Here is a 12,440-nt window from a genome sequence, read left to right as displayed (position 1 = left end):
CACATCAATTTTTTTTCTCTCCCCCTCCCTTCCACTCTCTCTAAAAATCAATGGAAAAATATCCTCAGGTGAGGATTAACAAAAACAAACAACCCCCTACACACACACACACACACACACACACACACACACACACACAACACAACACACAGATAAAGTGAACTTTAATAAAATTAAAAAAAAAAGTTTTGCAAAAATGGTAGCATATAAAGTCCAACTATTATCATCTTTTTAACCAAGGATAAGAATCCATTGGGAGCTTTGGAAATTCCTCTTTATGGTTTGCAGTGTATATACCCAATGATTTGAAGGGTGTTGGTCCATGTATTAGAATGCTCTGGATTAACTCCTAAAACATTAATAGTGAAATCATTTTAGCTTTTAGATTCAATGCACAGATGGGTCAAAAAACTTCTTACACACCCACACCACACATACATACACAAGTATAATTTTTTAAATGTTGTTTTTGAATTATGAAGGCCAGCAACATAAGATGTTGGTCATCTCAACTGCTTTAGATGTTTCTCTAGTCTGTACTTGGCTGTACTTTATGATATCACTCCTATTTTCACATGTCATAGAACACTATAATATGGGAGTTGGTCTACATTATGGTCATCTTATAATATCTCGTAAGAATTAATACATTACCAACACTAGTATCTCTTACTATAGATAAAATGTAATTTGAACTTTAATTTTTTCTTTATCAACATCTTACCTATATTACCAAAATATCCTAATTTACATAAACATTTGTACATTGGAGTTTAACAATTCTTAATTGTTCAAAGCATCAAATTTTTTTTTTTAAAATGAGTGCGTATCGATACACTGTCCCTTTTAAATTCTGGATAATCAAGATAGTATTCATTGCCTTGACTTCTACTAACCTAATTAGTTTATACAGTAAGGTGTCAGCATCATCATTAATAAACTCCAATGTTAAGATAATAATTCCACATGGCACATGCTCAGAAACAAGTTAAAAGAGTTATGAATAAGACCCTATGCAATCAACTTCCCTGGCTTCCTTATAGTATATGAAATGTGTCAAACTCTTCCCTTCTTAGGGCTTTGTTGTATCCTGTTGTCTTTGCCCCGAAGGAGCTTTTCCTCTATACTTTCAGTGACTGGATCCCTGTTGTCCATTAGTGTGCAGTTTAATAGGTATCTCTCCTTGGTGTGGCCATTTCCAGGGCACCTATCTATATTTCTGTACTTCCTGCAGCAAAACATTTCCTTCATAGCACCTGCACTGTATAATTACTTATTTATGTGTTGGCTTACCTGTTTATTGGCTACCTCCCTGACTACACGGTAAGCTTTAAGAGGGCAAGAACTTGGTCTGTTTTGCTCATTACTTATATCCAGCTCCTGGCATGACGTCTACCTTATAACAAATATTGAGTGAATATTGTTAAATATATTGACTAAACAACACTTTCTTAACTAATCTTGCCAACCTTATTACAATCCTTATTGCCTACCTTTCTATGAACATTCCTGTAAAAAGCTTTTGTTCATACTCTGGCTCCTTAACTCTTCTCCAATTATCCAAAATAAATCCAGCCTTTGAGATTCAGTTCCAACATCATCTGCTCTGTGAAGCCACCCCTAACTATTTTGCCCACGCTCCTCTTTCTTAGATATTCAAAAACAATGATCATTACCACCATACATGACTATTTTGGGTAATTACTTTGTTAGGTATTTTTCCATATTTATCTAATCTTCATCCTTGGGGGCTGGGGCTATGTCTTACCTCTCTTTGTTCCTCGGAGTGCCAAGCATAGTGTTTGGCAAAGTATAGAAGGTCAATGATGTTGTGTGCTTGGCCGATATAATGATAATCAAATCAACTATCCCTCTGATGTTATAAAGCCTGTTGATGGAAAATAAAATCTCTCTCCATATGCCTTCTCAATACCATTCAAACTGGCCATATGCCTGGTGCTATGCTTGCCAGTGAATGTGGATAGCTGGGCAGTGTTCTGGGCGTTTTTCAGAGCCTCAGAAAAAGCTGCTGCTAAAGGGCTGTAGCTTAGTGCTTAGGAGGAGAGCCAGGCCTGAGAGCCTTCAGTTTCCAACACACTGCATTCTAGTTATTGGCTTCATGACAATTCAAAACTAGCCTGTAATTACACACTGAGGACCCTGCTGGTGGGTGAGGATGGGGGCAGGGATTAGGGGTGGGCAGGACTGATCAGGGCCAGCACAGTGCTCACTGAGAAAGAAGGCGACCTTCCCTCTGCATAGACAAGAAGAGCTGTCTCTCTTGGATGTCCTCTAGGAGGGGGGAGAGGGGGTATGAGGTTCCTGTACCAAAAGGCATTGACTTATGGTATTAACACTCTAAAAGATGGGAGATCCAGTCAGGCTCAGCTATACCCCAGATTGATATGTGTGTTCAGATGGGCTTACAGTACTCCCAAGTGTCTCATTTACTTGTCCTGCCTTTAGGGATACATAGAAGGCATGACCCCTAGTTTTATACTGGTGAAAATAAAGTATGAGAGGTTAAGTGACTTATCTAAACTTAACACACAGGGAATGGAGGACAAAACACACATTTTCTGACAGAATTTCCCCCTAAATATTCTGTCTGTATCAAACATCCAGGAATACTAGGAAAACACAGAAAAAGTGGAACATTCTGGGTGGGAAGAGAGACATTGCTCTAATGTACGCACAACTTTATGTGCCTAAAGCTTGAGGTTTAAGTAAATTAACATATTTAAAAATCCATATCGGAACAGTATGTAGATATATATTTTAAGTGTCATGTCTCATTACACAGTAATTTAGTTGAAGAGTCACCCTTGTCAAAACCACCCATGAGAGACTCCATAAAGAAAGCCTATGACAAATGTACTGACAAATGGGGAGTGGTGATAGATAGTGGGATCGCTGTAAAAATGTGAAGTCCACAAAAGTCAGTTTCACCCAGGAAAGGCTATTGATAATGTTACAGATGAATGTTAAATAGTACATGATAGGAGCTATCTGTCTGGTACACTTTGGCTCTTCTTGTGTTTTATTAAATTACCTTCTCCATCCCTTAATCATCTTTCCTCTTATTCACTATTATCTTGTCCTTTGAGTATGTGACAAATGTCTTATCATTTATCTTAATATGCTGTACAATCTTCCTTTCATTCTTTATCTTTGATTTTCTTATTTTCACATCTTACCTGTGTCCTATAATCTTTCTAGTGTTCCCTTGTAAATGATGCCTTATGTAGTACTTTGTGCACGTCTGTCTTACTTTTGATTACCTTTTCCTCTTTATATTCAAGCTTACTCAAATAGGTATGTTTTTCTTTTATTTTTTGCTGGAGTATTTCTCTCTAGGCAGCATGCATTACCATTAGGCTCACATTCATTTACTTCTGAACAATGTAGCTGTTACTTTCTTGCTTTAGCTTGAGCAGTTCTCACTGTGCCTCTTGAAACCTGCACATTATTTTCTTGGTTGGATATTACTAGCGTCTCTCATTTTCTGCTTTCTTTATGTTACAACTAGAATCTAATGGGGGGAAAATCTAACTACTGAATGGACAACATTGCTTAGATGCCATCCATTTTTGCATTTACAGGCTTATGTGGATTTCCCGCTAAAATTAAATTTTAGATCTAATAATTTATATTATATTCTCAAGGGTCATCTTCAAAAATGACCAGTTCTGTGTATGTCAGTGAAGTACTCCTCAGGCATGCTGCTAGGATAGACACATGAGGAAAGAGACAGGGAGCAACCAACTGACCCTGTGGAATGATAATAAGTCAGTTCCATGTGGAATTTCCCCCTAAATATTGCAGGTGTCAATTTTAAAAGTTCTGAATCAAACAAGGATTTATTGTATATCCTCTCTGTCTCTGTCTCTGTCTCTGTCTCTGTCTCTGTCTCTGTCTCTGTCTCTGTCTCTCTCTCTCTCTCTTAAAATATAATAGCAGAAATTATAAAAAAGGTTCTTGGCAACTTAAACCTTTTAAAACTATAAACAAGGTACTGTAAACATATAATATCATTGATACTTAAATCATTTAAAAACTAACAATCATTTTGGAAATGTTCAATCTTCATTTAAATTTGCTTTTAAATTGTACATAGGTAGTAAAAGACAAAATAAATAAAGCTACACTTTGATATTTTACATAATCAGTTTAACATATAAATAACATTCTCCTCTTGTAGAATAAACATTTAAGAGATGTTTATTAAAGAAAAAATCCAATTCAATAGAATTGTAAATATATTCTCGATTTTAGTACTTATTTTGGGTTTCTCTATCTGGTTGTTTGAATGCTATTATTTAAATTATTCAAATTAGTTAATTACTTAATTTAACAAATATTAACTGAACACCTACTATGTGTATAGTATTGGTGATATTGTGGTGAGAAAAGATACACTTCCTGTCCATTTGGAGCTAGTGGTCTGATGGGGCAGAAAGGTATTTGTCAAATGATCATGAAAATAAATTTGAATATACAAACTGAAGAAAAAACACAGTTGTAGAAGGCAATTACAGAAAAAAATCTCATCAGGCCTAGAATGTTACAGAGGGCTCTCATAAGGCAGGCTTCCATGAGCTAAGGCTTGAAAGGTGAAATGGAATTAACAGAAGTAAACAAGATGTAGGAGGAGGTAGTTTACTTCAAGGCTAAAGAAAATATGTGTGGAAAGGCTCTGTGGTGGATGAAGTAACTGAAGGTTAGTAAGGCTGTGTTATGAAGCACACTGTCAAGAGAATGAGAAAGCAAGACACAGACTGGGGGAAAATATTTGCAAAAGACATGCCTGATATAATATCCAAAATATACAATGAACTCTTAAAATTTAATAAGAAAACAAACAACCTAAGTAAAAAATGAGAAAATAAAACTTGTCTTTGTTCCTTTGAGTTATTGTAACAAAATGCCATTATAACAAGCAGGAATTTATTTCTCACAGTTCTGAGACTGGGAAGTGCAGGATCTATTTCCCAGCAGACTCGGTGTCTGATGAGAGCCTGCTTTCTGGCTCATAGACAGTATCTGTTTACTGTGTCCTCACAAGGCAAGAAGGGGTCAAATAATTTCTCTGGAGTCCCTTTTGTAAAGGCACTAATTCCATTCATTCGGGATTCAACCTCATGACCTAATCACCTCCCAAAGACCTCACCTACTAATATCATCACCTTGGGGGTTTCGAGTGGACATAAGGATTCATCCATAGCAAGACCTGAACAGACATCTCATCAAAGAAGACACAGAGATGATAAATAAGTATATTAAAAAATGCTCAATATTACATCTTATTAGGAAATTGTAAATTAAAACAATGATGAGCTACCACTATGCACCTATTAGAATGGCCAAAATTCAAAACACTGACAACACTAAATGTTGGTGAGGATGTGGAGCAATAGGTACTCTTATTTATTGCTGGTGGGAATGCAAAATGGTACAACCACTTTGGAAAATAGTTTGGTGATGTCTTACAAAACTAAATATACTCTTACCATATGATCTAGCAATTATGCTCCTTGGTATTTACACAGATTAATTGAAAACTTATGTACTTGGATGTTTATAGTGGCTTTATTGCCAAAACTTGGGAACAACCAAGATGTCTTTCAGTAGGTATATAGGTAAATAAACTGTGGTACAGTCAGACAATGGAAAATATTATTCATTGCTGCAAAAAAAAAAAAAAAGAACTAGCAAGCTGATATCATTGTAATTAGCTAATCCTATCTAATAAAGAGAAACATGCAAATTGACCGTACCTCCACTACGTCCACAAGCCATGCCCACAAGCCATTCAGGAGCAGGTATGCAAATTAACCCAACCAAGATGGCTGTGGCCACAGAGCGAGCAGGAGGCTTGGGTTTCCCCGGCAATGGAGGAAGCCAAGCTTCCTGCCAGCTCTGGCCGGCCCTGGTCTCCACTCAAGGCTACAAAGTTTCAATTATAGAAGATAAATAAATCCCAACAAAAATGGCTGCAGCCACGGAGCCAGCAGGAGCCTTGAGTTTCCCTGGTGATGGAGGAAGCCAAGCTTCCTGGACTTCCCTGGCCTCCACTCAAGGCTACAAAGTTTCAATTGTAGAAGATAAATAAATCCCAGATACCAGGGCCTCTGCCTGGGTCGCTGGGGGGCGTGGCCGGCCTGCAAACCACCACAGGCCCCTCGCCCATGCCCCAAGGGAACCCCCACCCTGATCTGGGACACCCTTCAGGGCAAACCAGCTGGCCCCCACCCATGCACCAGGCCTCTATCCTATCTAATAAAAGAGTAATATGCAAATTGACTGTCACTCCAACACACAAGATGGCTGCCCTTATGTGGTCAAAGATGGCTGCCCCCATGTGGACACAAGATGGCCACCACAAGATGGCCAGCAGGGGAGGGCAGTTGGGAGGGACCAGGCCTGCAAGGGAGGGCATTTGGGGGTGATCAAGCCTGCAGAGGAGGGCAGTTAGGGGTGACCATGCCAGAAGAGGAAGGAAGTTGGGGGTGACCAGGCCTGCAGGGAAGGGCAGTTGGGGTGGACACAAGCCTGCAGGGGAGAGCAGTTGGGGGGGACCAGGCCTGTAGGGAAGGGCAGTTGTGGGGGACCAGGCCTGCAGGGGAGAGCAGTTGGTGGGACCAGGCCTGCAGGGGAGGGCAGTTGGGGGGGACCAGGCCTGCAGGGGAGGGCAGTTAGGGGCAATCAGGCTGGCAGGGGAGCAGTTAGGCATCAATTAGGCTGGCAGGGGAGTGGTTAGGGGGTGATCAGGCTGGCAGGCAGAAGTGGTTATGGGCAATCAGGAAGGCAGGCAGGCGAGCAGTTGGGAGCCAGCAGTCCTGGATTGTGAGAGGGATGTCCGACTGCCCGGTTAGGCCTGATCCTGGTAGCATCAGGCCTAAACGGGCAGTTGTACATCCCTCGAGGGGTCCCATATTGGAGAGGGTACAGGCTGGGCTGAGGGACAACCGCCCCCCCCCATGCACGAATTTCGTGCACCAGGCCTCTAGTTATTAATAATAGGAAAGGAGCAAAGGGGAAAGCCAGACATTATAGGCATGGCCACCTTGGCAACTTCACCAGGAAGCTGCATCTTTACACTCCCCAGGGAACCATTGGTCCATTTTCTGGAAAATACTGGGGGAAGTGCCTGGACAAAAGGGAAGGTGAGGGGCATGCCCAGTGAAGTTGGGGTGACATAGGGAAGGTACTTGCTGCCAATTAAAGTGGAAATAAAGATAATGGGGTTGGGGTCAGGCCACTACAAGCCCATGAAAATTTGGGGATACATAATCCCAAAACAGAGAAGTTGGTTCTCTTGGCTCTCTGGTTCTTTTGGCTCTGCTCCTCCCTGTGTTCTCTCCATAGACACGTGGCTCTGAGGACCCCACATGCAATGGACTGATGGACTGCAGTGGGGAACACAAGCTAAGCTAGCCTGATGCTGGATTAGACTGTGCAGACATGGAATGGAAACTGAATGGCACCTTTAATCCTAGCTCTACTGAAGACACAGCTACACTTCTATGATGGGGTGAAGGGAAATGGGAGCTTGGAAACTTGGGTTTAATTCTGTGTAAATAAAAACCACTCATGCTCCCAGGTGAGTCTCAGAAAATTCTTTTTCTCGTGATATCACAAGAAACCCACTCACACCAACAACCGGTGGGAACAAGGAGAGGTGCCCACCAATTTCCGAGTCATGAAAACACATGAAGGAACCTTAAGAGTAATATTACTAAGAGAAAGAAGCCAGTCTGAAAAGGCTACAAACTGTATAACTTCCACTATACTCCAGACAAGGCAAAACTGTAGAGACGGTAAGATCAGTGGTTGCCAGGGGTTAGGGAGGAGGGAGGAATGAACAGGTGGAGAACTGAGGTTCTTTAGGTCAGTGAAACTACTCTATGATACTGTAATGGTGGAGACATGTTATTAAACATTTTTCAAAACCCCTAGAATGTACAGCATCAAGAGCAAACCCTAAAGTAAACTATGGACTCTGAGTTGATAATGATTTGTCAACATAGGTTCATCTGTTGTAACAATTGTGTGACTCTGTTGAGGGATGTTAGTAAGGAGGAGGCTATGCTTGTGTAGGGGTCGGGGGCATATGGGAACTTTTGGTATTTTACAATCAATTTTGCTTTGAATCTTAAACTTCTCTAAAATATAATGTCTATTTTTAAAAAAATGTAGAATGGGAGAGTCTGCTGGAAAGATGCAAGGATGAAGGTTAAGACATAATGAAGATCTGATTCTCCTAGTGAAATGTTTCTTGTGTCTGTACACTGAGCTATTTAGAGTGAATCAGCTCAATGAGGACAATGAGGTGTCAGTTTTGCTCATACCTCTATCCTCAGCATCTGTCATACTGTCTCACTGTCTAGAACATGGTAGACTCCCAATAAGTATTCATTCAATGGATGAATAAAATGCCACCTGTTCCATGGGGTTTTCTCTAATTACCTTTATCAAGATTAAGTTATTTCATATGTATGTATTTCTCAGGTACATCTTTTTATTTTATTTCAAGTTTTATTGTATATGTACTTGCAGTTGTTCCACACATCTAAATGCTTTCGTACACAACATACACATGCAACACTGCAAGCTCCTTGAAGAAAGAGGCTGAGCCTCCTTTGTATCTTTCATCTGCCAACACCTAGCTTGGCTTTGCATGAGGTGAACATTCATATGGGCTTGTTGAATTGAGTTTACTTTGCTTATGATCTGTTTAAAATTTATTTAGTTGTGCTCACATAGCAAATACAGAATCATTAAATATTAAATTAATATGAGATAAATATACTCATCACCCTAATTAATGTCTAACTACATTTGGCAAGAAACTCTATTTTGTATTTGTACATTCCACATTGCTAGTATGAGATGATGAAAATGCGTTTCGTATGCTATTAGTGACATCAGGGCCATGGTTTAGCATTTTTTGTTTTGAAGATTTTTTTGTTTAGAAGCCCATTTGAGGTCTCTGTGGAAATTTTTAAAACCAGCATCAGGTGAGGTGGAAACAGTACTGGGCCAGTGGGAAGCTGGGTACTGGGCCTACTTAGGTCCCTGTCATACCGTTGTGAAATGATATTATTGCAACTAACCTTCTTATGAATAACTGAAGAGGAGAAAAGGGAAGGCCAAATATCGGAGGCATGCCATTTATGCAGCTTTGACAGGAAGCTGCAGTTTAACACTCCCCAGGAAGCCACCAATCTACTCCCCACAGATTGCTGGGGGAAGGGACTGGACAGAGAGGAGAATAGACACATGCACAGTAAAGTCTGGGTGAATAGGAAAGGTACTTGTCTGTTAGTCACACCTGGGAACAGATCACTGGCCAGAGTAGGCATGGTAACTGCAGGCATGGGAAGATTTGAGGTATTTAATCCCCTGAACACAGACGCTCTTACTCTCTTGCCCTCTTGGCTCCTGGCTTTCTTCTTGTAGGGGGCACGCTCTCTTGGCTCCGCGGCATTCACCCACATGGCTCAGAGCCATGTGGACCCCACACGATGGACTAATGGATTGCAACTAGCCTGATGCTAAACTGAACCCATCTCCGCCATGGAAAGGAAACTTTGGACGCTGGCTTTGCTCCTAACTCTGCTGGATCCCCAGCTGCACATCTTCCAGGACTGGGTTAAGGGAAATGGGACTTTGGGAACCCAGAGATGTAATTTCATGTAAATAAAAATTGCTCATCCTCCCATGCAAGTCTTGGAAAATCCTCTTTCTAGAGATACTAGAGGCCCAATGCACAAAATTCGGCAAGGGGCTCGCCCCCCGGCTGCCTCGGCCTCGGCCCTCGCCCGCCAGGCTTGGTCCGGAAGGACGTCCAGTCTAGTTAGCATATTACATTTTTATTATTATAGAGGATTGTAAGGACCCCACCCTTAGCACCCCGTGGGGAAGAGGACGCCACTTCCACTTATAACACCTGGGTTTAGAGAATTGTATGCATGACCATTAATAATTCACTTCCCTGTATGGTCTGAGGTATGTCTTCTTTAAAAAAATGGACTAAATAGTTTGTAAGAACCTTCTTGCACCAATATCCTTTGTCAATTAACGTTCATAGGTCATCAAACTGGATCCCTAAATTATAGGCCAGTTTTCCTGTTCATGCATTTTTCTGGCCACAAGATGGCGAACTTTATGTTGTTTTATTCATTCTCTCCCAGCAAAAAGAACCTTAGCCCTCTTGCAGTTTTGAGACTGATAAAAGCAACATGGACTTTACATTCTAATTCTAAAAGGTGTCTTAAATGCTTTGAATTTTCACAATAAAGAAGATTTTCCTTTTGTGTGGGAATACTGATATAGACTGCATTTCTATACAAATGCAAAAATCCCATGAGGAGATCAAAGAGGCTACAAGTATTTTCATTTGTTTCTCTTTTTTCCTTACAGAGGCAAAGACCCTGCTTTTGAATTTCAGAATTGATAAAAAAAACCTTTACCATGGAATATACTAGATAGAGTTTTCAAAATAATACTGCCATTCTGGTATTTTTAGCTATTGCTCTTGACACTTCACAAGTATCCCAACTTTTTGTGTGCTACTGCGTTCTCAGGTTTTATTTGAGGCAAAAGTAACAATTCAATAATACATATATTTCATGCACCAAAATGGGAATTCAGAACAAGATTTGCATTTCAGAAATTTGAAGTAATTTTCCTTAATTGACATGATCTGTCTGTTTTAAGAAGATTTAGGATTTTGCCAACTTACCCTGGTCAGAAGCTCATTCATTTCTGTCACCAGTGTATTCACATTGCCCTCTGCCAACTGAATGAGCCTCTCTGGCGCCCTCTGAGGTGAGAGCAAGTGCTGAAAAAGATTTCATTCATTTATACATTTTAGTAAATGCTTTTGCAGTGACCATGAGCTTGAACAGTTAACAGAACATTTCCCTTTATGTACAAAAAACTTAGCCTTCTCACCTTCGAAGCAAAGAGAAAGAAACTATTTCAATTGAGCATGTATACTGAGAAATTACTATACTTGAGCCTTTTTCCCCCTTCACATAATTCTTATGCCAGTTCTATGATGTAAGTGTTATTTCATTTTGTGTAGGAGGAAACTGTAGTTTGAAGAGAGTTAAAAACTTACACAAGATCATATAGCCAGTAAAGGGGAGAGTAAAAATGAAGGCTGAATTTTTAAAGCTCACATTTCAATCAAGCGAGATTCCACTTACAGGTTGAAAAGGGGACGGGAGTCCTTGACCAAGGGAACTGGCCAGGCACTGGCTAACTGGCCTGACCTGAGTGTTGGTAGGAGCTGCCTGGCTCTCACAACAAGGCCATTTTCTTCTCCCAGTGAACATAATCAATCTCACAGGATGCTAACGTGAGACAGGGCACTCTGTGACAGTGATGAATGAAACAAAATAAGACCACTCCATAATCTTGTCTAAGCACAGACAAAACCGTGGTCTCTGTACAGACCACAGAAATATCCAAATCCCACTTTCTGGCCGATGTGAGTGACCACTGCCTCCTTCCTAATCGGAGCTTTAGCCTCCCTTTGTTCTTCTCTTCTTCTAGATAAGATTCATTAGAATACTCAAGTAAGGGATTACTCCCACTTCCTAATAGCATCCAATCCAGCACAAAGTCCTACTTCCTTGAACCTGCCCCAAATTGCCTGGCACAAACCCTAATACTACTAATAATTAAATAATATTAAGTTATTTCTAATGCCTTCTTACTGAGATACCACAAATTCCCTACGGTGTGCAGTATCCCTTGTTGCATAGAATTTGTAAACCCAGGTTTGGACCATACAATGTGCGTTTTCGGTAGTCTCTGGCGGGAACCCAGGGAGCAATTAACACAGTTAAAGGAATCAAACAAAGAGGGTCAGTAACTTGCTTAAGGTTTAAAAATATCAAAATGGGATCCCAAGTATCCAGATAATAAATGGATTATGGAAGAAGAACTCAAACATAGAATCAAGAAAGATTGGAATGAAAGGAAAATCAAGGTCATTTTGACCAACACCCAGCCTTAGGGAAGTAGCTAACTAAATCCCCCGGCTTAGATCATGGCTGCAAATTAAAGCCTTTCATAGGGCCCTTTAGTATTTCATCCATTACGTAAGTATTATTTTTTTTAATTATGTATTTGCTTTTCTAGTTTAATGTTCTTTGTATTCACTCCATGTATAAGAAAAATAACTGGTGAGCATCTTCTCTATTAAAACTCTTCCCATTTCCTGAATACTGGGCCCCCAAGGTAAACTCAGATCCCTCTGCCTGGCTTTCAAGGTTGTCCTTTATGTCAACGTGCCACACTCAAATCTTAAGCGTTATCTTTTATTAGTAGGCCTGACTTCTAATGTCTGTCTGACAGGCTTTGCTAATTCATGCCTGCCTCTGCTTATGTGGCTCTCTTAAATTAGGTCTCAAGAGTTTGTATGG

General features: G+C 40.4%; 1 protein-coding gene across 2 annotated transcripts in view; it reads right to left on the bottom strand.

Moving 5' to 3' along the window:
• LAMA2 (laminin subunit alpha 2) overlaps positions 1-12,440 on the bottom strand; it is a 519,987-nt gene that overhangs the window by 121,954 nt on the left and 385,593 nt on the right. For both annotated transcript variants that reach the window (XM_080664727.1, XM_080664728.1), the window contains one exon: positions 10,748-10,846. In XM_080664727.1, coding sequence (XP_080520853.1) covers positions 10,748-10,846 — 99 coding nt within the window. The remainder of the gene's footprint in view (positions 1-10,747; positions 10,847-12,440) is intronic.

The sequence above is a fragment of the Plecotus auritus genome (genome assembly GCF_963455305.1).
Source record: "Plecotus auritus genome assembly, chromosome: 4".
NCBI lineage: Eukaryota > Metazoa > Chordata > Mammalia > Chiroptera > Vespertilionidae > Plecotus > Plecotus auritus.
Note: the sequence above shows the minus strand (reverse complement) of the source record. Positions and strands in the feature narration are given on the sequence as shown.